Source organism: Diachasmimorpha longicaudata, chromosome 15 (genome assembly GCF_034640455.1).
Source record: "Diachasmimorpha longicaudata isolate KC_UGA_2023 chromosome 15, iyDiaLong2, whole genome shotgun sequence".
NCBI lineage: Eukaryota > Metazoa > Arthropoda > Insecta > Hymenoptera > Braconidae > Diachasmimorpha > Diachasmimorpha longicaudata.
In genome coordinates this window covers 3052419-3079343 of record NC_087239.1, presented here as the reverse complement: position 1 = coordinate 3079343, position 26925 = coordinate 3052419, and the positions used below count along the sequence as shown (strand labels likewise).

General features: G+C 37.2%; 3 protein-coding genes across 8 annotated transcripts; 2 read left to right on the top strand and 1 right to left on the bottom strand.

Moving 5' to 3' along the window:
- Window positions 1-8783: 8783 nt before the first annotated feature.
- On the top strand, window positions 8784-9066 carry LOC135169523 (uncharacterized protein). Its single transcript, XM_064134590.1, has one exon. The coding sequence runs from the start codon at window positions 8784-8786 to the stop codon at window positions 8886-8888; it is 105 nt and encodes a 34-aa protein (XP_063990660.1). The 3' UTR covers window positions 8889-9066.
- Window positions 9067-14337: 5271 nt separating this feature from the next.
- On the bottom strand, window positions 14338-19469 carry LOC135169826 (uncharacterized). Of its 5 annotated transcripts, XM_064135164.1 has the most exons (5): window positions 18151-19465; window positions 17853-18060; window positions 16662-16777; window positions 16114-16602; window positions 14338-15777 (listed from the first exon to the last, which is right to left on the bottom strand). In XM_064135164.1, the coding sequence occupies exons 1-5, from the start codon at window positions 18482-18484 to the stop codon at window positions 14450-14452; spliced, it is 2475 nt and encodes an 824-aa protein (XP_063991234.1). In that variant the 5' UTR covers window positions 18485-19465; the 3' UTR covers window positions 14338-14449. The 5 variants fall into 5 exon arrangements, with proteins under 5 accessions (XP_063991234.1, XP_063991229.1, XP_063991230.1 ...); XM_064135159.1 differs by having other exon boundaries at window positions 14338-16602; window positions 18151-19469; XM_064135160.1 differs by having other exon boundaries at window positions 14338-16599; window positions 18151-19468.
- A 4662-nt stretch (window positions 19470-24131) lies between these two features.
- Window positions 24132-25156, top strand: LOC135169827 (uncharacterized). Of its 2 annotated transcripts, none has more exons than XM_064135165.1 (3): window positions 24132-24483; window positions 24753-24872; window positions 24940-25156. In XM_064135165.1, the coding sequence occupies exons 1-3, from the start codon at window positions 24393-24395 to the stop codon at window positions 25098-25100; spliced, it is 372 nt and encodes a 123-aa protein (XP_063991235.1). In that variant the 5' UTR covers window positions 24132-24392; the 3' UTR covers window positions 25101-25156. The 2 variants fall into 2 exon arrangements, with proteins under 2 accessions (XP_063991235.1, XP_063991236.1); XM_064135166.1 differs by having other exon boundaries at window positions 24208-24483; window positions 24753-24854; window positions 24940-25147.
- The last annotated feature ends 1769 nt before the right edge of the window (window positions 25157-26925 follow it).

Sequence of the window (26925 nt, the reverse complement as noted above, 5' to 3'; positions counted from 1 at the left end):
CCAAAGCAAAACGAGAACTGTTCGATGAATATGGAAACTCATTTGTATTTCTAGCATTACGCGTGGGAAATTCGTATCGATTTTTCCGAAATCAATGTTTAGATAGAGAAAACTCAGGTTCGTTGCATTGAAAGTTCAAAGTGAAGTTCAAATTGGAGATTGATTACATAATGGCAATATTTGAATGTTAAAAAAAGTTACAGGAACCATGAAATATGGTTAAAAAATCGATAATTTTTTGAATAATGTTATAGAATTTTTACTAGAACTCTTCAAGTTGTATGTTAAAATTTATTTTATTGAATGATTTTAGTAATTTTTGGGTCCTATCCGAGTGAAGAGGTCAACATTTTTTTCGACTATTTGAAGGAATTTTTTATGTAAAAGAATATTTCATAGAAAGACACGACAAATTGTTGTTGTCTTCAACTTTCCAATGCAAATTTTGAGACTTTTGTGGTGCGTGTTTATTCTTTAGTTGCTAATGGGAAAGAAGATAGTGAAAATCCGAATATTCATGCGCAAGAATTCTTATCGATATAAGTTCAGCAGAATAAGTAAATAACAAACAAGAACACCAAAGCATTTTTATGGTGAAATCGTGCACAATATGGATAATAACAATGTGTTATAAAAACTAATGGAAATGTTGGACAGGATGTTAATAAAATTCTAATGAATATACTACCTTTTGAGTCGCTTTCAGGAATTATTATTCCAATCATGGATGAGCGTAGCAAAAATTTATCTGGAGAACATCGCAATATAATAAATGTAGGGTTACTTTTTAAAAAAATTAAAACAGTTTATTTTTCATTATTTTCCAAAAAGGTACAATTGATATTAACACTATGTCTTCACTATGTTTAACACTATTGGAGTTTACATTCCGAATGTTTATCAAAAATTAATTTTCAGATGGAATGAATAGGTCTTTGTACGATTAGTATTTCTTTTATTCTGGTGTTTCCACTTGAGAGTGGAAAACATTTTTATGAGAGAAAATTCTAGGAAGTTTCGAGGTAATGTGTATGTTCTGTTTCTGAATGTATACATAGAGAGGTGCATGAGTGGGGCCATGGTTGATGAGAGACATCAGGTCCAGCGTCCAGGGTGTTGTATCCCTTTAGTCTTTTAGTTAGTTCCTCTACGGAAACGAAGCAGAGTGGTTGTAGCGTATGAAATAAAAGAATAAAACGGAATTCGCACGTTTGATCACTTAACAATTATGCCATTTCCAATAAACAAAGTATTTAATATATACACTTAATACATTCTGAAGGGGGTATTCTCATGTAATCACTTCAAACAAGCGATTTTTTAAAAATATTTTGACAGTAAAACCTATTGAAAACATGCTGTGAAAAATTCAGACCGAAATTCATAGTATTTGATAAGTTACAGCTCATAGGCGCCGACGTGTCGTAAGCGACGGTCTACCAGGCTTTAAACTTTAAACGCATTTTTCTCGAATCATCATTTTCTGAAACTGTCATGGTTCTTAAAAAAAAGTATTCAACCGATTGCTTTAAAATTTACATATGTTCTTCTATTCATTTATAGTTATCGTCCCTACCAGAATGGTTTATTTTCGAAAATATTTTCATCTTTTTTTAAACGATTTTTAACGAAAAAAAAACACGTTTTTCGTGATTTTTTTTTGAAGTTCGACATTTCTTTTTGTCAATGAAATTGATTATATTTGGTAGGGACGATAGCCACAGATCTACTGAAAAATAATCCATTCGATTTTTTTATCTCAGACAACATGAACAGCCGCTATCACCATGACTAGTGAACTACTTTTTTTCGTTGGGGACTATTTTGATAAAAAAAAAAATATATTAAAAATGTAAAAAGCGGAAAAAAAATTTTTGTTTGTACATTTCAAAATACAAATCAAAATATTTTAAAAAATTAAAATGATTGAATTTTGTTGTCGCATAAAAAAAATTTTCCTAAAAAGTGGTAAAATGTATGCGTTCACATGAGAGTACCCCCTTAAGTCCTTCTGACTCTGATCACTCAAAATCAAAACGTCTAAGTCTTAATCGTCAAACCACGCGTCTATCGTGTATCGTTGCTCAAATCCACCTCTAACCCTGTAGTCTGAACCCTGACTGCTCTCCCCTCCCTGGAGTGGGCTCTAGCGGCGTCACGTGGTCCTAGCATCCCTGAACCTCGCTGGCTGGGAAGTATTTTCGCCTGTCAGATCTGTGGGTCTCTCATAAACCCACAAAATGTGACTTTCTAAGGTACTTTTATCGTACATACTTGCATCCCTGTACCTATCCATGTCTATTTGCGGGGTTCCCCCACAAATAGCATTTACGCTACGATTACAATATAATCTTAGCTATACTTGGGAGAACTTTATTCCACGACTTTTAATCCTACTCTAAAATAAAACGATTAAGCTCTAAGAATCTATTTCCCCCAAAACGATTAGTTATATAAAAATTCCCGATACTAGAATCCTGTAGTGAAGTGGTAAACTAGGATAAGTGCATTTTTTTTGAAAATGAGTTTGTTGTTTAAATTGAAGCATAACATTGTTCCGGAGGTCCTCACAAAAGGATTTAGCTGAAGATTAATTTTTGGTGCCAGTATTGAACAAAAATGAGGGGGATAAGTGAAATTATGACAGCGCAAATGAAGATAAGTTGACATATCCTCGGAGGTTGAGTTGCTGGGAAAGGATAAGTTGACTTATCTTAGTATTTTTACACGACTTGCTTCATTGTTAGAAATCAACTTAAAGCGATCCTTGGCGTAGTTCGTTGCGTGCTTGCCTCTGAAAACAAGCCGCTCGAAACAGACTTGGTTCAAATCCAGCACTTGACAATTTATTCAAACAAATCAACAATAATTCGTTGAGGATTCCGGGACAGTAGTTAGAAATCACATACTGAGTTTCCCGGCTTATGAGTTGCACTATTCTCGCAGCAGAACCTCCAAGAAATTTCTACCTTCTCACTTGACCCGGACCCAGATGTTTAAACTGTATGAGGAAGCATGTCAAGCCGTTTCGAGATGGTCATATGAACAAGAGATCAAGGCACTGGGCTTATCATTCAAGGAACCGAAAACTGACACGTGCAGAACCTGCGATCAATTGCAGATTCAACTGAAATTAGCTACGAAACTGGTGGGGAGTGGATCCAGTGCCAGATGTGTGAGAAAGCTCATAGCGTCCGTGCAAAAGTTGATGCTGATGGACTTGTGCTATTCCACTATTATCACTGTGACCCACAAATAGAAACACTGTAAATTGTTATTCATCATCATTTCTATAATTTATCATTGCTATTAATACTATATTATTATCATTTTCATTTGCTATTGCCTATCTATCAACAAAAGCCACCGATCGGGATAAGATTCGCAGAAAAACCCTCGCGCTTCGCGCTCGGGTTTTTTAAACTGCGAACCTTATCCCTCTCGTTGCTACGCAACGAAACTCTCGGGAAATATCCGATAATTTTGAAGGTCTTGGGGTATTACTACTGATAATTTTTGTTTTATCTGGGAGGGGAGAGCAACCTCCCTGCGGAGCTCCATCCCGGACCCCATCAGCGGTTCTGCGCCCCCAGGACCACCGGTCTGCAGTTGGTCAGCTACAGAACCCCTCTGCGTTAGTACATAAGAAAAGGGGGAGGGGGTTTGGCTGGTCCGAAGAGAGAAGGGCAACGGGGATGATGGAGGATTCTCAATGAATAAATTTTGAACACAGATTTATTCTTAAAATAAACTGATATTGTAACCGAGAAACACTAGTTATTCAAAAACCAAGTCGACAGAGAATTTTGGAACTCGGAGAGACTACCTTATTAGGTGACAAATTAGCACTGACTTTAAATTAAAGGAGTCCTTAGTTTTATGTGTCTGAGGATCTACGGAAAAAAAGGAGAGGAAGGTGCTGAGACATGTGTCGTAGGGTATAAAATGTTTGGGAATTCTCCAGCGGATTAGGCTTCATTGGAGGCAATTTCATTTAACGTACGTCCGCTAAGGATTATTCCACTGGAGAATTTTCAGGAGGATTAGGAAAATACAGGAAATGTGAATTGAAATATTGAGGTATACAACAATAATATCCGTGATCGGGGGGATATTTTTGAGGGGTTATTTTTTCCGGGGATATTTTTTCCGCCACCCGCGATAACCGCCCAATTGGAAAATTCATATCTCCCCAACTAATTCAAATAAAGAAATAAAATTAACGCCATTGGATTTCTCATTAAATTACGAGTGAATCACAGTCGTTTCTTTACTCAATCTGTATTAGAAGCGGAAGAATTATTTTTTTAAACACAGTTATAGATGTGAACCCTCAATTGGAAAATTCACTTCGTCCCCTCTGAGAGAAATATCCAAAGGCTCACGACGGTTTCCTGCGAGAGTCTCAAACTTCACGTATGTCACTAGAGGCTCGGTCAAGTGTCACGAGGCGCACTAGGGGGTAGCTAAAGCATCACAAGGGACACTATATGGAAAAAATTTCAATGCCGACGCCGGAAATTTAATGTTTCAACATTAATTTTTCCCGAACTTCTGTGAAAAATCACCAGAAAACCCCAGAAATTTCAAGTTAACAATATCAAATTTATTCATACTCGAGGGATTGTCATATTTTCCAATACATGTACTAGTATTTTTATAGGAAATTCCTATGTATGTGGTGATGTATGTGATGTTCAATTCTCTTCCAAGTTACCCTGGTGACGTTTAACCAACCCTCGACTGCCTCTTGTAATGTTTGAGCTGTCTACAACTGCCCCTGGTGACCCTCTTACGGTTTCCCTCGCCCCTAAATAACCCTCTTAACACTTGTAATGCTCAACCCACCCCTTAGTAACTCTCAGGAGGCTTGACCGATATCCTGATACCCCGTGTGAAAATTGACTTCCCACTACGTCACCCTCCTGAAGCTTTAAACATCTCCCTTGTGGAGGGAGAACTGAATTTTCCAGTCAAGGGTTCACCTCTGTTACTGCATCAAAAAAAAACATTCCTCCGGTCCTAATTCGGATTTTGAAATAAAACTACCGTGATTCGTTAGACATTTGCTGACCAATCGAGTGGAGTTGGTTTCACTCCTTAATCTCTATTAGAGGGAGAGAAATGAATTTGCGAATCGGGGGATTCCCGCGTGACCTCACTTGACGCCCCGTAACTGGGTGGCGTCGGGCTGCATTTTTAAAAAGTAAGAGGGAACTTGCATGATTTAAAAAAATTTTTTGTTTTACGTAGTTAATGGTCCTAATAATAGATTTTTTATGAAAAAACTGTGGTGCGAGCCACAATAAAGTAATTTCGAATATTCCAAAGCCGGAATTCGAGACAAACATCACTTGTCCTGGTCCCTCACGGAACGTTAGGACAATTTTCGAACCTTCGATAAACGAAGGTTTATAAACTGGCACACTACCCGGCGAACAGTTAGTGTAATATTTTTCCTCGATGTAAACACATCTAGATAATAAATAATTCTAAATACGACATCGAGTTATAATACAGTTCAAGCACCCGAATCTCCCACAAAAAACATTTAAAAAATTGTTTAACAATTAATTATCGATTTTTCAAAAAATTTAATTTTCAAATGCTCCAAAAGCTCTCATGACGTCATCAGGCGGCTCCTATACTTCCTCATGTGGCGCCATCTACCGGATCATAGACTCCTACCATCGGTATATCAAATTGAACGTATAATTACATTTTTAGTATCTTTAGCAATGAGTTATTTAATCCTCGAAACGTACCTGCTGGCTTTGACACCTCTGTTTTCCGCACTCTGACAGAAATTTGATCTTTAAAAAACTGGGAGTATTTCAACATCCACTTTTGGTAGATTCTGAGAAGACGCTTTTTCAATATTCCCTTCCATTGTCGGTCTCATTTTTCACAGCACCAAAGAAATTCACTTCACGTAAAAACTGCTATTTATTTATATTTAACAAGATAACCTCTGCTGTATGTTGACGCCGGCTGCATTTAGAAAAACATCAGTGCTGTCATCTAGCGACTGCAATAAGAACCCGGAGTCACCGCCTGATGACGTCACGAGCGTTAAAACATGGTTCAAAATTATGCAATTTTCGATTGATTGTTAAAAAAAAACTGCAATGAGTTAGAATGCATTTTTCATTGGAGAGTATTCCATGGGCGTTAAACTATTTATTAATACATTTATTTCTCAAATCTGGGCCGCATGCAAGTTCCCCATTGTGATGAAGAAATAAAATCCTAGTCATTTGCCAAGAATTTGACGCTTAATCGAGCGGCATCGGTTTCATTTCTTCGTTTTTATTAGAGGGGGAGAAATGAATTTTCCAATCGTGGGGGGTTATTGCAGAGTGTCACGTGACGCCGCATAACTAGTGGGCATTCAGTTACTTTTTTGAAAATTCATTCCTCCCCTCCCCCACTTAACATTACCTAATTTCATGAAATTTGATAACATTGGGATGAACAGAAAGAAGGATATGAGGATACTTCCTTCAAAATTAAGGAGATTAGGAAGGCATTATTCCTAACCCAACTACCGGGTTTGGTTCTACAATTTTTTTTTATTAATTGCAAATGATTGTTAATCCCTACTTATTACATAAAGTCCTCATTTTCAGAGTTTCTTTGAAACTGCGAATCAAGAAATCATTCAATTTTTCTGTCAAAAAGTTTCAAAAAATGGTCGAACCAAACGCGGTAGTTGGGTTTGGAATGACGACTTCCCAATCCCCTTAATTTTAAATGAAGCATCCTCGTATCCTCCTTTCTGCTCATCTTAATGTTACCTAATTTCAAGGGAAAAAAAACATGACAAGCAGACACCCCAGCATTGCGTATGGTGCCCTGCCTCTCCTGGGATGAGGTACTACGATGTCGCTGGTGTCACTCAACCCCCAGAATTGAGCCTCTACTTCAGTCAATCCTCTTTGGATGGACATGTGCACTTCCACTATTATCAGTGTGACCCATAAATAGAAATATTGTAAATTGTTATCCATCATCTCCATAATTTATCATTATCATTAAAACTGCATTATTATTACTTTCATTAGCCATTGTTGATATTACCTGAAAAAAAATTCGTCCCCATTGACGAGTTGCTCCTGTCCCTCCAGTTCCTGTCTCCTCCTACCATTCGTGAATACCCGTTACAAATCATAATTAAAAAAAAAAAATATATACATATGTAATATATAATATACATGGGTAAATAAATTCCTTGGTCCATTCTGCCCCTTTCTCCCCTATTAAGTACAATACTATTAGTAATTATGTAGGTATTTGATGCTTGCCATTATTCGATGATATGAAGTGGTAAAAACAATATTGAAAACAACTACTGGTAGTAATAGCAAATGATAATTACTAACTAATAGCATCCAATAATTGTTCATAATTTATTGAAAAATTAATTATTTGAAAATAAATTGTATTTTCGCAGAAGGGCAATTATTACGAATGACAACAATTATATTTGAGAATTTTATGAACTGACGTAATTATGCAATGCAACAATGGCGTAATTATTATTATTACAACGATTGCATTTATCAGAGGTTTATCAGGGGTCTTTTTGCTGGGGATAACAATTAATGGGAGTGAGTGCCATCATATTAATATATGTCTGACTTACTAGTGTTGCGTTCCAAGCGGGTTCGCTGGCTTCCAGGTGACAGGTCCGATGCCCGTGGAGTGCTAAACCACTCTGCTTCACAAGTGCGGGAATTTTAAATTAAATAATCAAACACAGACACAAATTTAGTCAGATTAGATTGTCAAGCTTTTATTAATAGGTTGTAGCCTTAACTTAATCTTTTGGCGTCTGAAATCGAACTGCCTTACAATTATTCTTAAATTTTAGCTTAGGAGTCAGGACGAAGGGCCTGTTCTACAAATAGGAGTAGGGGACCAATCGTGGCCTTGAGCTCAGTTAGGGGGTTGGCTCTACACCCCCACGATCCTCTGGGCTTACTCAGCTTTGTCTCCGGGGATACATGATCTTAACAAAAGGCTCTCACATGTGGCTTTTGAAGAAAGAGAGAAAATACTTGAGTTTCTCTCGGAGAAATTAGACTGTCTCCGGGAAAAGGTTTTACGACTTGTACGGTTTGATGTGGGACTCGAATTACATTTCGAAACTATTACAAAAAATTATACAAAGAATGTTTTATTTTAGAGGCTTGAGTTACGTCAATAAATTTTAAGATTTATTACTTGTTTCCGCTCACAAGTTTCTGAAACTAACCATTTCAAGAGGCTGTTCTTTTATCTTCAAAAGTATTTAAAATAGTACAAAGGTTTCCTCAAAAGTTTACATTATCGGTTTTCTCAAAAGTTTAAATTATTGAGTACAATATTTGAACGCAAAAGCAAGGCCTAGTAATAAAATGGAAGTCATAGGGACCCTATATGATAAGTAGCGATCTACGCGACACTAGAGAAGAATACCGACGTTCGCATATGCGCCCTGTTTTATCGGTAAATGCGTCCTCGCATTTAGTTCATACGCCACCGCTACGAAACACCATATGCGTTGCTACAGTCGATCTTCTCCATAATCTCCGGACATATTTGCTTCGTGGACAAATAGTACAACTCGGCGTGTCACGTAAATAAAGACGTGTCAACATCATCTTGATATAAAAAAATAAATTTGCAAGTAACCTCAGTGAATAACAATCAGCAAGGTAATACATGCCTATATAATAGTGTCATTAGATTGATTGCGTGAGTAACCTCGAAAGGTAAATAATTACATTTTCACTCTGCAGATGATTACTGACGTCCAACTTGCAATATTTTCCAATATTCTTGGAGTGGCTCTCTTCTTCCTGGTCTTCCTGTTCCACTACATCAATGCGAATTCCGGGAAATAAGCGGAGAGTGCGGAGGAAATTCCACAATTCCACGATGGAAAAAAATCATGAGTTGAGGGGATTCGTTGTATGGACAAGATATGAAGACGTTGAATGTTTGTCATGGGTTGGACTTTAGGCGAGAATTATCAATTAATATGATTCTTAAGCTGTTGTAATAAATTCTCATTTCTATGAACCATCATTCTTATCATTTTATTTATTGAAATATTTCAAACATTCTGTCGGTGAAAGGTTAAGAGTCAATCGGTTGTTATTAAAAATATTAAATATTCAAGTGGATATTAATATGGATATTGTCTTAATATAATCATGTGGCTAATTAATTATTTGCTTCCGAACAGGTGTTTGTTTTCCGAAAGGGTTTAATTGATGCATAATTTTAATTGATCTATAATTCCAATATCTACAGTGAGAAACAAACAGACGACTAACACTATTCGAGAGAAGTGTTGTCACCGATGATTGACGTGTTGTTATTTTTTCCTTCATTTCTGCGAATTCGATTGGTAGTATGCTCGCAATGGATACGCACCAATTCCATTTTAGAAATGAACAGGTCGATTTTCGTCATGTGAGTTAACTATCCGGCGTGACTATTGGCACCAAAGAGGATAGACCAAAGTAGAGGCTCAGTTCTGGGGGTTTGACTGACGCCAGTTTTTCCACGTTACCGACATGCTTTCACCCCCGAGGAGACGGGGCGCCACGAGTCCTACTGGGGTATCTGCATATCGGCCAAACGGGGGGGCTCAGTTCGTACTTGTTCAACTGTACAAATGATCAACTGTACACAGAATTTTCAGACGGCGAGAGCATCATTTAAAAATTCTAAAATTCTAAAAAGCTAGGCTGTACATGTGGCGCTGGGTGCACATGTACAGCCTAGCTTTTTCTCTCGACAGTTGAATCCCTTCACAGTAGTGCTCTCACCGTCTGAAAATTTTGTGTACAGTTGATCATTTGTACAGTTGAACAAGTACGAACGCAGCCCCCCGGCTTGGCCGATATGCAGATACCCCAGTAGGACTCGTGGCGCCCCGTCTCCTCGGGGGTGAAATCGTGTCGGTAACGTGGAGAAACTGGCGTCAGTCAAACCCCCAGAACTGAGCCTCTACTTTGGTCTATCCTCTTTGCTCCATGCTACGTGACTCGAACAAAAGGGCCTCATATATGGCTTTTGAAAGAACATAGAAAATACTGGAGTTTCTCTCTGAGAAAAGTAAACTTTCTCTAGAAAACGTTTATGATACAAACGGTTTAATGCGAAGATCAAATCCCACTTGAAACTTGATACGAAAAAACTTTACAAAGAAATTTTGTTTTAGATAACATTCAAACATTCCACAATTTATTATCTTTAAATTGTGAGAATATTTCTACTGGGTCAACGAAGCTAGTATTTAAATACATTAGGAGAAATGAAAGATAGAAAAATTAAATCGAGATAGAATGATCTGGTGATAAATACGTTGTGATGTCCTGACATCTCGAGCGATCAGGGAGGCGCGTGTGTTGCTTAAGGGGTTATTCTCATGTGAACGCCTATATTTTACCACTTTTTCGGCATTTTTTTTTTATGCGACAACAAACTTCAATCATGTTGATTTTTCAATATATTTTTATTTGTATTTTGAAATATACGAAAAAAATTTTTTTTTTCGTTTTTTACATTTTTAACATATATTTTTTTAAAGTCAAAGTAGTCCCCAACAAAAAAAGGTAGTTCACTGGTCAAGGTGATAACGGCTGTTCATGTTGTCTGACATAAAAAAATCGAATAGATTATTATTCAGAAGATCTGTGGCTATCGTCCCTACCAAATATAATCAATTTCATTAAAAACAAAAAAAAATATCGAACTTCAAAAAAAAAATCACGAAAATCTCCTTCTTTTTCGTTACAAATCGTTTAAAAAAAATATGAAGATATTGTCGAAAATAAACAATTGTGGTAGGGACGATAACTATAAATGAGTAGAAGAACATATGTAAATTTTAAAGTAATCGGTTGAATACTTTTTCTTGTAGGACCTTGACCGTTTCAGAAAATGATGATTCGAGAAAAACGCGTTTAAAGGTGAAAGCCTGGTAGACAATCGCTTACGACACGTCGGCGACTATGAGCTGTAACTTATCAAATACTATGAATTTCGGTCTGAATTTTTCACAGCATGTTTTCAATAGGTTTTACTGTCAAAATATTAAAAAAAAAAAACGATTTTTTGAAGTGCTCACATGAGAATACCCCCTTAAATCACCGCGAGATTCAAATTGTGTAATTAAATTGGATTTATTGGAAAAGAGTTTTCCACCACACAATGGACAAAGGGAACAAAAGCCTTTCTCGAGTGGGAAGAAAATAATTCAATCTAGAATGTCAAGTTGAAATTCACGTCAAATAAACACATTTATTATAGGAAAATTTAGAGGGTCGAGTTTATTTTAAAGTCACGGTCTCAGGTCGTAAAATATTACTTTCTGTTTATCTTAAACGTTTTCCACTGCATGTGTACAGCACGTGTGGAGACACATTGTTCATTGTATTCGCCAGGCTGACTTAGGGTTCTAACATAGAGGATACATGACACGTCGCATGTTCCTTCCCCCCCCCCCTTTTTTGTTCCCTTTTTCTCTTGTGGGTTACACTTGTCCCTTTCGGAGGGCCTAGTTTTGCGTGCGCAACTTTAGTGAGTGGGGGTTGATGGGCCCAACCCCACGAAATTAAGTTAAGTCAGTGCAGTTCATCTTCTACAAGCCCTCTGCTTGCAGCTTTTCTCTTCGAGTAGATAAATTAAGTTTATAACAAGTATAAAGTGTAATTAAGTGCTGAACTTAACCAAATACAAATAAAGAGTGTTAATGTGCTCTCGTAAGCACTTGTGTGTAATTAATTTATTACTTATATAACCTTCAACCCGTCATCTACTATGTTCAATGGAGTCCTCATTAGAGGTTTAGCGGCTAACGAACCCACATTCGAAGATTACCCCCAGGTACTTAGCCGACACGGGTCACTAATAGCGAAAACGACATTATATACTCGATTGTACATCGTTGTTACATGATTGTACTAGCAAAAGTTTTGTTTATACATTCACCCATTAATTAATATTAATTAATTAAATTTTGCCATGATGCTGGCCGGAACGGAATCCAAAATTGCTTGATTAGAGTTCATAACCAGTGAAATCGATAGAAAATCGTTTGTACATCACGAATTGTTTTCCCTTTCGTTTGTACATTCATTTTTGAATTAATTAAATGGAGATAAAAAATTTAGATCGACCCACCCAAAGAGGATAGACCAAAGTAGAGGCTCAGTTCTGGGGGTTTGACTGACGCCAGTTTTTCCACGTTACCGACATGCTTTCACCCCCGAGGAGACGGGGCGCCACGAGTCCTACTGGGGTATCTGCATATCGGCCAAACGGGGGGGCTCAGTTCGTACTTGTTCAACTGTACAAATGATCAACTGTACACAGAATTTTCAGACGGCGAGAGCATCATTTAAAAATTCTAAAATTCTAAAAAGCTAGGCTGTACATGTGGCGCTGGGTGCACATGTACAGCCTAGCTTTTTCTCTCGACAGTTGAATCCCTTCACAGTAGTGCTCTCACCGTCTGAAAATTTTGTGTACAGTTGATCATTTGTACAGTTGAACAAGTACGAACGCAGCCCCCCGGCTTGGCCGATATGCAGATACCCCAGTAGGACTCGTGGCGCCCCGTCTCCTCGGGGGTGAAATCGTGTCGGTAACGTGGAGAAACTGGCGTCAGTCAAACCCCCAGAACTGAGCCTCTACTTTGGTCTATCCTCTTTGGACCCACCGATCAGCCGCTTGCGTCGATTCCTCTGTTATCGACAATAATGTGTAGTGACGTGACAAAAAGACGCGGGGGGCTCCGTTTCTACTTTCTCAACTGTACAAATGATGAACTGTAGAGAGAATTTTCAAACGGTGAGAGCACCGGTGTGCAGGGATTCAACTGTCGAGACAAAAATGTGGCTGTACATGTGGACCCAGCGCCACATGTACAGCTTACCTTTTTGCCTCGACAGTTGAATCCCTGCACAGTGGTGCTCTCACCGTTTGAAAATTCTCTGCACAGTTGATCATTGGTACAGTTGAGAAAGTACAAACGGAGCCCCCCCGCTCTCGCCGTTTGAAAATTTTCTGTACAGTTGATCATCTGTACAGTTGAGAAAGTACAAACGGAGCCCCCCCTCCTCTTTGGGTATATATGAGCTGTTTCTTTCTTCCGCGAGGGAAACAACTTCCTGTTTTAGCAACAGTTACATTAAAAGAATACAAGTTTGACGCTAGCGTTTAAAAAGGCGCTGCATTTAAAGTTTGAAGTTGATCAATTTCTACAAAATTACAGAAAACCTCGAAATTTTAGGGAATTAGGAAAATTATCACTATGCTCATTTCAGCTAAGAATTAAAAATTATCGGAAAGCCGGAAAAGGAGGAAAACCTGAAAAATCGAAAATATACTCGTTTTATTAGAGAATTTTACTAGTAACGTGAATCGGCGGTCGGAAAATTGCTAAAAATTATGGGAAAGCCGGAAAAGTAGGAAAACCCGAAAGATCGAAAATATACTCAATTTAGTAGAGAATTTCACTACGGACGTGAATCGACGATCGGAAATTCGGATGGTCGGGAAAAATTGTATGCTACGAGTATAGCTTCAAAAAAATCTACATTTTTATTTTTGATTACAGATTTGTCTTGAAAATGGATGCGGTTTTATATGAAGAATTTGATTTAACGATGTCCAATGATCGCAATCTTAGCACAAAAAAATACAAAACTACTAGTGGTGCAGTATTCACAAGAGATATAAAAATATTTAAATCAAAATTGTTCATTTCACACTTTAGTTGCCATAGACCCATTGTTTCAGTTATAGAATTTGATGAAAATGCAGATAATGATGATGTAAGAGTTGTTGAAATTATGGATGAGAATTGATAAATTTTGTATTTATTATTCACTAATATTTACTCATTTAAATAAAACCACTTCCTTCGAATATAGTTTCTATATTATTATACTTCATGTTCATTCAAAAAGTGCCCACATTGCTTTGATAAACTTGATTTTTTACGTACAATTTCTCATGTCGCGAGCGCACCTAAAAAGGCTCACCCAAAAACGTGCCCAACGCGCCATAAGTTCAAGTTTTCACTTCTGCCTGCACTCCCGGAGTGCAAGTTTTTTTTCATATGTTACTAAGTGGATTTCGAGTTTTGCTTAAAAAATCTATTGTCAGTCAGGAAATTTCATCGAAATGACCATCAAACGTGGCAACGTCGAGAGGAGGTTGGAGCGATCCGCGGCGTGGTGGACGGGGTGGTACGGTGGCGGGACATTCAAATATTCGGGGCTTCCATCAGAATTCACTGGATAGGACAATATAAATTTCATTCGCTATTGCCAATTTGTTTTATCATTTTTATTATTCAGAAACGTTAAATAATCCGTAACACTAACACAACAAGGATAGACTCAGTAAATGTGCGCATCATAAAAACAAAACAACAATTATATTACTATTTATGGCCCTTCTTCAAATAATCTGCAATCCCCTGATAAATTTCGTGGAGGTTGAAATTACGAGGCTTATATTTAATCTTCATATCCAGCAATGTGACAATTCCTATTATTCCAGCTTCATTAAAGGCGCTTTGCAATTCAGCAAAACTTATATTAGCTTCACCCATTTTTTTTTTCAAAGTTTTTGGTATTATAGTTTCGGGAAATACTGAAAGCGTCTCAATAATGTTCCTCACATGATTATTGCGCTGATACTTTGTAACAGCATCAGTCATTGGAATAAGCTCTGAGACAATATCTTCTAGTGAAAAAACATTACAAACAAAACGTCTCAATAGATATACATCATATGAAGCGTTATGAATACTTTTTGTATCCACATGTTTCACATGAGCACGAGCTAGATTTTCGAGTTTTAAATTACCCTCCTTCCTCTTCTGAATGTTCATTTTATGTTTGTATGCTTTCAAAGAGCAAGCCAAGCCAGCAACAACTGAGTGAAATTCATTTAGAAGTGAGGCTTTCTCAATGGATCTCAAGAGTCGAGGTCCATCAAAACTGAGATTATGTGCCACTAATATGCATTTCTTGTTGAATTTCTGGAGATAGGAGAGGAGTTCAGTCAACGCACAACGAATACTCACAGCTTCTACGAGAATTCCATTCATATAAAGGTCTCCTGAGACATTAGCTAAATGATTTTTCTCTGTAGCTTTACGATCAATCGGCTTGGAGGGCTTTATATAGATTTCAAATGATGTTGATCCAGTACCTGCTGCGATCTGCAGAATATCACAGTTTGCACTGAATCCTGAAGTTTCTAGATCAAAAAACACGACTTGGAATTCGTCATTTGCAAGGTCTGCAACTGTCTCATTATTTGGCATTGGTTGCTCATTGATGACTGGAGTAGAAATCAGTCCCATTTGAGATTGATACGTAAGTCCTTCAGATCCTTCATTACGATGTCGTAGTGCAGCCCTGTTCTTCTTCAATTCAAGACGATTTCCTTTGAATTCCACTGTGCTAGCCCTATCAGCAATTTGGGATGCTCTCCCTTCCACTCGTTGAACATGCTGACGCAGATTTTCGTCAATGGTTAAGTCCATCTTTTCGAAAACTTGAAGCAAATAGCTCTCTCCCTCATTTTTCTCTGCAACAGCCGCTCCTACTCGAAAATCCATTGATCTAGTCAAAGAATAGGTCAGATTCTTCGGGGCTTTACGAGTTATCGAAGCATTTAAACTCTCGTTCGCCTGGCTTGATACAGCATGAGCATACTTCCCAGCATTTTTGGCGAGTCCCTCAAAAATCTCATCAATTGCTGCAAACAGAACCGGACTGTGAATTCCCTCGCCAATTGTAGGGTGCGAATATTCTTCAGGGTTGTTCTTATATCCACACCAATCTGAGCATTGACTGTGATTATTAAACGCATGTAACGGAATAGCCCTCAGCGCACTTGCAAGGCCTTTCTCATCTCCTGCATTTTGAGCCATTGCATACGAGAAACCCCTTTCTAAATAATCGATAACGTGTTTATTAATTTCCCCATCAGGATCTCTAGCTTTTGGAATGGAGTACAGAAGATTTCTGACACCCTCGCGTAAATGATTCCTATCTGATAATTTTACAACATAATGAGATTTAGCCAATGCACCTCTCACCCCGGCTATTGCTGTAGAATCCTCATCACTACAAAAAATACCCAACTGTACGTCGTTATTCTTCAGGATTTTGCTTTCCGTTGCCAATTTTAAAGCTAGATGTGCCTCAATTGCCTTTGCACTTCCTGAGAAATGTTGATGGCATTCATGGTCGTCCTTGGGATGTCCCTGTTGACACTTCCTACAGACCCTATTGGCCGTAGCATAATCGACAATGAGACCACTCTGTGTGCCGATTAAGGCAGCATAACTATTGAGACTGTCAGAGTCCTTCCCGTTTCCCCTCTTCGACCATGCACAGTCAAAGGAGAGCATCAATCGAACTGTAAAATTTCTCATTGCTGACGCCACAGGCAGTAATGACCCTTTCGACCTAGCAGAGAGTTTTTTGGGTTGTCTTGAAGATATATTGTCAACTCTAGGGGAAGATTCATCCGATCGAAATTCAGTAAAAGCTTGTGATGCACCTACGTCCTCCCCTACTGAATGATAAATTATATGAAGGACTTTAACAACTAAAAAAACAATCATCGCAATTTACCTTTCTTTTTTTCATTACCTGTGGCCTCTTGACTTGTATTAGTCTCTTTACCTAGCTCTTTATCTGATAGCAATCTTCTGTCTGGAATTATGAAATTTTCTCGATGTCCTAGAGGCCTATAAAATTCATATACATACAAACAATTCTCATCAACATTTTCAATCCACAAAGACTCCCCCAATAAATTTTATTGACTTTTCATTTTGCATCTAACTTTATTCTTTATTGATTGTGTTTTCATAATTGATCTTATATTGTAACTGTTGGAATTTACGTTTCAAATATTTAACAAAAATTAATTTTTTGAATGGAATGAATGGGTCTTTGTATAAGTAATATTTCCTTTATTCTAGTGTTTCCACTTGAGAGTGGAAAACATTTTTATGTTTAATAGTAGAGAAATATTTTATTGGTTTATTGTTGTCAGAGCCTTTTAGTTGGGGACTTTTTATTACTGCACTTTACCAAAGGGATTTCCCCAAAAATCATGTGGTGACCAGACCTGGTCAAAGTGGAATCTCTTAATGGAGATTCAGGGGGTGCAGAGTTTATTGCTCTCTACAAGTAGAGGTGAATCGGGGCCTGACGAACAATTTAGTTTTTAGTCTCTTCTTAGAGTTCATAGAGTGTATAGTGTCCTTCTGACAATTAGAGTCCAAATAGGTCTTACACCTTTTTTTGTATTTGCCACTTCGTTTTTGGAAAAGAAGCAGAACGGTTGTGCCTTTGCAGCGTTATAATAAAAGATACCAAATAGAACGTATAATTTTGCTTTTTCATTTCATTATTTACCCTTATACCATTTCCAATAGTAACCAAAATAATAGAAAATAAACTGTCAATGATTTGAAATAGAATACCTCAATAAAAAAATTGATTAATCAACTCAATAGAGTATGTAAGTAAGTAAGTATAATCAGAGATGAGATTAAAAATAGATTATTAAAATCAAATCCAAAAAAATTGAGACATCTAGGTACATTTATACATTGGGCAGATTTCAACGAAATCAGAGAGTAAGCCAGTTAATTCATAAGGCCAATAAGCCATAGAATACAATTATAGAAGTCTATCAATAAAAAAGTCAAGGATAGAAAAGGAAATTAGTCCACGAAAATGAAAAATCAATAAATTTCAATTACGGAGAAGAGAAACGATATTATGACACGAAATCGTAGAGCAGAGGCTTACACCATCTTCTCTATGTCTTCCACATTTTTAATCGTGAGTTCCCGTTCAATTTTCACTGCTTTGTCACAGCTCTCCTTAGCAATCATTTCCACCACAGGTCCAACTCTGTTTTCATAGTCTTTGTAGGTATTATAATGCATCGTAGGTATACCTGCACTTGCTAATAGTTTATTCAATCCTTGATTTTCAATTCCCGCGTGGATACACCCTATGGAAATCATTATGATGGTTATCCCATTGATATTTTCATATTGACGATGAAACGTAATAATCTACAGTAGAAATATTGAAGATGTACCTGTGGCAATTCGATAATTAATCTCGAACGTATCTTGTTTTCCACCTTCTGAATGTTTCACGAGTCTACTCGTATGTATCGTTTTGACATAGAGACAATGTTTACATCTCACTGACAGTATTGAGCCCAGTCCACGGATTGTTTCTTTGACAATGTCATTCAACGATAAAATCGTTTCACATGAGGTACACTGAAGTTCTTCACCCAAAATACTGAGATTCACAATTCGATTATCAGCATTAAAGATTGTAGATTTGTCCGGAGTATCATCGATCTCAATCTCGGGCTGGGAAACTCTCCTCCCCTTATTCGCTTCACCCAGATTTTGTGCCATAATTCTATTCTTGTATGTAGTTTCTTTAATTATTTTTCCTTTATATCACAATCTTGATAAACTATCACGTTTCTCCATTATGTATCACATTGATTTTTTTTAAATTAAAAACTCAACAAATATAACCTCTGCAACAAAACAATACCACTCCCGCCGCTGTGATACAGGCTATCTTGACTGACAAGCGTACCATCTCCATCGGCCGAACATACGGTGTTGTCAAATGTATTCAGAAAATTTTAATAGACGAATAAATTCATGTAAATAATTTAGAATGTCTAAAAACGTTTTGCATTAATTCATTCATCACCAATAACTGAAAGGAAACTAATCAGACTGATTTCTATGCATACATTCACTCTTTTATATTTGATGTATGTTTTTTCGCAAGTTGTCGCGAGCTGTCGGAACCTTTGATCTTTACCCCCACTCTATGTTCCCCCACCTATACTGCGGAAGTCCCTTAAATGCTAGACTTGAAAAAAATAAAAAGTGGGGGAGAAGGGGCTGGACAACATCGTGACGCAGTCACCTGTTGCCAGCCACCTCCATCCACGTTCTAGAATTTGGGACGCACGCGTGATCTGCAGAAAATGACGTTCTTGGCTTTAATACAAAGGATACAAAGGAGGAGCGGTTGGGATTAGTCATGGACCTTTCTCAAGAAATTTACGTGTGAACTTATGGGTTTATGGCGACGCCAGTAAATCAACAGGCGTTCAATATTTGTATTAACTCCCTTTCTACGTTCGGTATTTACAACCGTTTATTTCCAACTGTTTATCCTATTTCTCTCATGAATAAGCACTCTGTAATCGAAATTCTAAAAGAGACGTCATTGTCCTCCAGAGCACACGTGTCCACCTACGCAGTATCAATAAGAATAAAATAATTAAATTATCAATGGAATTAAGTGGAACATATTGGAATTTAAATTGACCCCCGGGTGCGCAACTCCACCTAGTTACGAACGGCCAACGATATAACATACGCGACAGGTACCAATAGTCACGTCGTTAATTGTGGTACTGACATTCACTAGAGGGTTTAAAAAGATTAGGATAGAGTTTTGTTTCCAGTGTATGGTTTTATACCTTTTACAGACAAAAAATTTTTCCTTAGATAATATACTTTGTACTCACTAATACAAAGAACCTCATTTCTATGATTCACGTATACGAAATCTACTTTATAAAATCTTTAAAAGAAAACCACTAAAAAAAAACGAGTAACAGTTCTGCCTTGGTTTCCTGGTTCTCCTCTAATTCGTTGCCTGGGCCGTCTCTGCTTCTTCGGTTTTAGCTGTCTTGCGAAATGCCTTCAGGTAGTTGCATAGAGCTAGGTTCGGGCTGCCTCTCAGCACCCCCATGAGCCGCTGGTCCAGGGGTAGGTATCGTGAACGTTGGATCCTCCATTTGGACCGTTCTCTTGCTATTACAGTTTTGAATTGCTGTTTGTGCTTGCAGACACAGTAAGACGTGCTCTAATGTTTCTGCGAGGGTTTAAAAATACATATTTAACCTATCATTAACCTGAACTTCAACAAAATAATAAAATTTGTAACAGCCACTCATGTTTTTAGAACCTAAAAGCTATAATCATAGCAAGTTGTAACTTGTTCTTCCAATTCTTTACCAAATTGTTGAGTATGGAGTACTGACAATAGTGTAAAAATGGAAAAATTGGGATATTCCCCAAATTTTGTACTAAACATTATATCTATTGTCAGAGCTTTGTATGGTGCCCATTGAGACGAGTATTTTGAAAACAAAATTAAAATTCCTCGAGTGGTTCATGAGATCTACAAGGGATTACGTTCACGCAGAAAGTGTAAGATCTCAGTATCCGCCTGGCCCATTAGGCCCATCCAAAATAGTAGGCTTTTTGGTTGTGAGAGCTAGAAGGGTATAAAATTTGAATTCGATATGTCTATTTTTCACAACTTTTGTTTACAACGTTTATGATGATAAAACCCAAAAAACGCGATAGCTTGAAATTTTACCCTCAAAAATGGATTTTTAAATTAGATATTAATATAGATAGGACCCATTGAGACTAGTATTTTGAAGAAAAAAAATTGAAATATTTGCAGTATGTGAAATGAAATTTACAAAAGTTGCTAGATCTCTAGAACTACTGGACCAATCGAGCTAAGACGGCGCATCTTAGTAACGGTTAATGATAACTGTCATGAATTGAAAATTCAAATTTTTAGCTACAAATCTTACTATATTTATGTAGACCTTTCTCAAAATTAATTTGCAAAATAGCGAATTATCGAGCACATATACAGAGATATACAGGGTGTCCCAGAATTGCACGTCCAAACTTTAAACTTAAGTTGGCGGTGAAATTCTGGATCGAAAAGTCCTGAGCGACTTTTTGATCAGATGCACCCTCTTCAAGTTATTGAGGGTTGAAGTTGGACGAATCAGGGGCGTGGAATACCCAGTCGCACGTCGGTGAGAAAAACATGCGAGTGTAGTGGTGTCCCCACCATACCGTACTACTCCCCTGCAGCGGCAGAAAGAGATGATTGATGGCGGAGGGCAAGAGGAAGGGGAGGGGAAATAAAAAAAATGAACACCCGCCCGCTACATAATAGTAGATTATGACATGAGGACGATAGGTGGAGGATTGTGAGAAGTGTGAAGTTTGCAGCACGAGGCGTGACAAGTCGCAGTCGAGGCGAGCCGGAGGCTTCGCCCCCCCCCAGGGAAAAACAGAAATAGACTTAATTAAAAAAAAATTATTCTTTAGAAAAATACATAAACAATATCAACTAAAGAAAACGAATCTTAACGTTTTGCTTAGGTTCTATTGTCCATGGTTGTGTTCATCGAAAGAAGAAATCATACGATTGCAAAATTTATTCACCAAAAAACATTTTATAATTTGTATCAATTTAATTTTATAAAATTTTATAATATTAAAGCACTTATTAATCTTTTGGTATTTCGATTAACATGAAAAGTGAAAAACAGAAATAGGCTTAATTTAAAAAAAATTATTCTTTGGAAAAATACATAAACAAGATAAATTAAAGAAAACGAACCTTAATCGAAATACTAAAAGATTAATAATGCTTTAATATTATAAAATTTTATAAAATTAAATTGATACAAATTATAAAATGTTTTTTGGTGAATAAATTTTGCAATCGTATGATTTCTTCTTTCGATGAACACAACCATGGACAATAGAACCTAAGCAAAACGTTAAGATTCGTTTTCTTTAGTTGATATTGTTTATGTATTTTTCTAAAGAATAATTTTTTTTTAATTAAGTCTATTTCTGTTTTTCCCTGGGGGGGGGGGGCGAAGCCTCCGGCTCGCCTCGACTGCGACTTGTCACGCCTCGTGCTGCAAACTTCACACTTCTCACAATCCTCCACCTATCGTCCTCATGTCATAATCTACTATTATGTAGCGGGCGGGTGTTCATTTTTTTTATTTCCCCTCCCCTTCCTCTTGCCATCCGCCATCAGTCATCTCTTTCTGCCGCTGCAGGGGAGTAGTACGGTATGGTGGGGACACCACTACACTCGCATGTTTTTCTCACCGACGTGCGACTGGGTATTCCACGCCCCTGATTCGTCCAACTTCAGCCCTCAATACCTTGAAGAGGGTGCATCTGATCAAAAAGTCGCTCAGGACTTTTCGATCCAGAATTTCACCCCCAACTTAAGTTTAAAGTTTGGACGTGCAATTCTGGGACACCCTGTATAATATGAAGAACATTGTTTTTTCGCATTTAATAGAACTCGAGATAAGTCGCAATGAAAATTGAAGAATCAGTTAAATAGAGGGCTTCTACGTCGTCGCGAAAACGTTTCTATCCTTAACTAAAAATCTTTTCATCATAAACTTGGATTGATTGAAATCGATTTTATTATAAAAACATTTACTAAAAGCTAGAACTTTTTTCAGTGTACGTTGGCCAACTTCTTTGGAAATCGTCGAAATTCGTAAATGTTGCTGGATAACACGGGAAAATGCATGAACTTAGTAAAAATAAAGAGCATTGAAAAACATAAAACTATTTTTTAACTGTTTTGACAATTTTTTGTGATTTTTTATTTTTTTAATCTTTTTCATCTTTTTACGATTCTATTCTATTCTATTCGATTCTATTTTTAGGTTTTTATTATCTTTGCGGTTATCGAATTTACCGCTCGTATTCTAGAATTGTAACGATTCGGAGTAATCTGAAATGTGCAGAGGGTTTAATATTTTCAAAATGGCTTTGAATTTTTTTCTATGTCCTTAAGAGTTAAACGAAAATAATTCAGAATCGTTAGAAATCTAAGGAGTTGGTACTACTAAAACAAGTTTTTTTAAATGAATTGCATTTACAATTTTATTAGGTGTGTGAATAAGTCTTTCCCGTTTTTTGTAAGAGATGCCGCCACCAATACTGTGCAAGTATTCAATGGTTACATATGTCATAATCAAAGCTTATTCATCTGTCAACAATTCCACACTAACACATTAGTTGAAATTTTTTCGCATCATAAATTTTTGATATCGTGAAAATGTCGAAATTTGAGCCGAGTCGACGTCCTTTGCGGGAAGTTTCACTTTATTGGTTCAATTTGAAGAAATCTGCTGCCGAGGCGCATCGATTGCTTCAGGAAGCTTATGGAGAAGGTTGTGTCGATGATTCAAGTGTTCGCGGATGGTTTCGACGCTTCGAAAGTGGTGATTTCGACGTGGAAGACAAGAAGCGTTCCGGGCGGCCGCAAATCTTTGAAGATCAAGAATTGGCGACTTTGCTTGATGAAGATTCGTGTCAAACGCAAGAAGACGATGGCCAATACTTTCAATAATTCATTTGTAACCATTTTTTCAAAATAAAGGCTCAAAATTTGAAAAAAAACGGGAACGACTTATTCACACTCCTAATACCAATCAAGAATTTTGGGTCAGTGAGGTTTCGTAAATTACGGGAAAAAAACCGTAAATAACGAAGTTGTATTTTACGTCTCAAAACGCGTAATTCACTTTTCTTCACATTAAAATTGCCGGAATAGTAATTCACAATTTGCGGATTCAAAATGGTATCTTCCCGTTTAAAAATCGAAAATTACATTTCATGAATTATAATTCTGTAGCGAAGTGGTAACCTAGGATAAGTGCATTTTTTTTGAAAATGGGTTTTTTGTTTAAATTGAAGCATAACATTGTTCCGGAGGTCCTCACAAAAGGATTTAGCTGAAAATTAATTTTTGGTGCCAGTATCGAACAAAAATGAGGAGGATAAGTGAAATTATGACAGCGCAAATGAAGATAAGTTGATATATCCTTCGAGTTTGAGTTGCTGGGAAAGGATAAGTTGACTTATCTTACTATTTTTACACGACTTGCTTCATTGTTTGAAATCAACTTAAAGCGATTCTTGGCGTAGTTCGTTGCGTGCTTGCCTCTGAAAACAAGCCGCTCGAAACAGACCTGGTTCAAATCCAGCACTTGACAATTTACTCAAACAAATCAACAATAATTCGTTAGGAATTCCGGGACAGTAGTTCAATCGGTTTATCTCCCACTCAATGAGATCTACTAATCTGGTTGATGGTAATAAAATATTATCATCAATCACGAATTATAACCCGCCATAAAAAACGGGCAATGTTTGCAAAATAAATAGAGTCAGCGCCAAAAAGGAGGAGAGGGAATATCCGCTCTATCGAGGTTTTTCTGTTCTCTACTAGGAATATTACGTGGGGATAAAACAATCGACACTCAATAATTTACGTGAAAAATTGCAAATCCCCTATAACTATGACAAAATTCTACTACCCCTGTCCGTTGCGTACAAGACCACCCACACCCGAGGACCAATAACATTATGTGTTACGAATGATTTCATTCCTATATAATATCCCTCCTCACGGCGGGAGGTCAGTTGTATGTACATATATTGCCCGAGTGCAAACGTCGTTGCGGTGAAAATGCATAAGAAAATGAAGACAAAGGAACCTAAAGTCAAAACTTTGAGAGGTAAGTTATTTTAATTTACTTCAATGATTCCATTTTTTATTTGCAGATTATTCACTCAATTATAAAATTGATTATTTCTGAATGTTATGATTTTAAATATTTGATTTGTTGTAAAAATGAAAAATCAATCCTGAGAGTAAAGGAATTTATTTGAAATTGAGAAATTTTGTTTGCCAATGGAGGGCTTAATACCTTGATAGTTGGTTAAATTTATGCGTCGATTCCAAAGAAATTCAGATTACTTGTAATTTTTTAATCGCAACTGACAGATGATATCGGTGACAGTGACAGCGAGACCGAGTTCCGTAAGGAGAAATATTGTAACAAATTATCAGCACCGCCTAGCAAAACACGTGCAAAAGAACGTAGAGGTATTCCTCATTCAGTTGGTAATGGCCATGAAAAATGATTTTTTTTCAGAGACAATCTACGTCAATAAATTTTGTTCTCTTTTAGCTAAAATTAAGCGACAAGGGACTGCCACGGAAGAATCAAAAGATGACTGTATAACAAAGAGTGTGAGAAAGCAGATTTGTAACTCCACAAATGCCAAAGACTTGCCGAAAAATGTCGATGACGAAACAAATAAACCCGTTATTTATTTTTTTCTTTGTTAAATAAACAAATAATATCTCTCTGAAATATTCAGGCTCTGTCAAGGGTGAAACAGTCCCAATTTGTAAAACTTGTTTTCAAAACATTTTTGATATTTCAAACACATTCATTGCTACGGTTGTAGCAAAGAAACCGCAAATTTCAAATGGGATTCCTCCAGAAGATAAAAGAGGGCATCATCCATCAACCCGGAAATTATCTATTTCAAAGCGTGGCACCAAAGAGGATAGACCAAAGTAGAGGCTCAGATCTGGGGGTTTGAGTGACGGGGGGGGCTCCGTTCGTACTTTTGCAAATGTACAAATGATGAACAGTAGAGAAAATTTTCAAACGTTGAGAGCCCCGGTGTGCAGGGATCCAACTGTCGAGACAAAAATGTGGCTGTACATGTGGACAAAAAGGTAAGCTGTACATGTGGCGCTGGGTCCACATGTACTGTTGTGTTGCGCCTTTTGGCTAGTCGATTTTTATTCCGAAAGGGGGCAGGTAAGTTGCCCGTGGAGTGCTAAACCACTCTGCTCGCAGGAAGCGGGAAAAGGAAAAATAATCGGAGAAACTAGACTCGATTAATATTTTAAACTTTACTTGATATTTGTAGTTATAATTTTGTCGTGTGCTCTTTCGAGGATCGGAGACAAGTGAACGAGCTGTCTTACAATAATTTTTCTCTAATGCTAATATCCAAAATTCGCTTAAGACTAGGTTACACCCCTAAACTAAAGCGGAGAGCCAATCAGATAATAATGCGTGGGTGGAGGGGGTCGCACGCCCTCAACTGTTCCTCTTCAGGCCCAACCCCTACGACCCCTACCCAGTCTACGTCATCGGAGACGCTGGGCCTAGGTGAGAGAAGTGGAAGAGAAGTAATTAGGAAGGGGAAGAAGTGAATCTTAAGGAGAATGAGAGGGGTCGAAAGGTTCGAGCACTTAGCGAAAATAAATAAGGGGAAGGGGGTTTTCCCAAGGGATTTAGACTTGTTTTATGGAAACAGTTTTGGAGGGTCTTGGGTTGACCGCCTACGTGTTTAAACAATTAAAGAAATGAACGCGAGGCACCTTTACATTTAGGGCACAAATATTATAAAAGTAAAACTGTTGTTTTATGATAGGGTTTGGGATTTCAAAATGTCTGGAAGAGATGGAGGTAAACGAAATGGGTTTATGATGGAATTGGAATATTTCGGAGTGTCTGGGAAAATTTAAGATAAACGAATCGATTTATTATGGGAGTAAAATATTGTTGAGGGATTTTTTCGGGAATGTGCGCTTGGTCATTGTGAGTATTTGCCAGGGTTTCTCCCGCTTAATAGTTATGTTAATGCTACAGGTTTTTATAATATTATTATTTATAATATTACTAAGTTTGTTAATTTGTACTAGTTTCTAACGGCAGTTCTCAATCTCACTGTGGGACCAGAGCGCCACTAGGGAGTTACTAGGAAGTTACTAGAGAGACGAGGGTTGTACACAACACCTCCCCCCTTATTTAAAAAGTGTTTCCAATGGAAACATCTTTTATCAATCCTTTATTAATATTAATCTATAGATATATACAGCTAGAGAAGAAATTTTAAATCTAAATTTTTGTTTGTGGAAAGTTTGATATTGATTTATGGCCTGATCCTTTACGTCCCACGTTAGTTACATTCTTATTTTACTTACATACTATGAGTTACATTAAACGGTTTCAATCTTGAGTGAGCCCTATGTGATAATGTCACTACAAAGAAATTTGTTTTTATCGCTAATCTTAATCATCTAATCTAATACAGGCAGGTTTAAGCTTGTTGGTGTGAACTATTTTAGTTTTTCTATTGTCTAAGGCAAT

Coding starts and splice junctions, on each gene's coding strand:
- LOC135169523 (XM_064134590.1), top strand. CDS start 8,784: ATGATTACTGACGTCCAACTTGCAATATTTTCCAATATTCTTGGAGTG.
- LOC135169826 (XM_064135159.1), bottom strand. CDS start 18,484: ATGGCACAAAATCTGGGTGAAGCGAATAAGGGGAGGAGAGTTTCCCAG. Junction 18,061..18,150: donor TAATTATCGAATTGCCACAG/GTACATCTTCAA, acceptor TGATTTCCATAG/GGTGTATCCACGCGGGAATT. Junction 16,778..17,852: donor GAAGACATAGAGAAGATGGT/GTAAGCCTCTGC, acceptor TGAATTTTATAG/GCCTCTAGGACATCGAGAAA.
- LOC135169827 (XM_064135165.1), top strand. CDS start 24,393: ATGTACATATATTGCCCGAGTGCAAACGTCGTTGCGGTGAAAATGCAT. Junction 24,484..24,752: donor TAAAGTCAAAACTTTGAGAG/GTAAGTTATTTT, acceptor CGCAACTGACAG/ATGATATCGGTGACAGTGAC. Junction 24,873..24,939: donor AGGTATTCCTCATTCAGTTG/GTAATGGCCATG, acceptor GTTCTCTTTTAG/CTAAAATTAAGCGACAAGGG.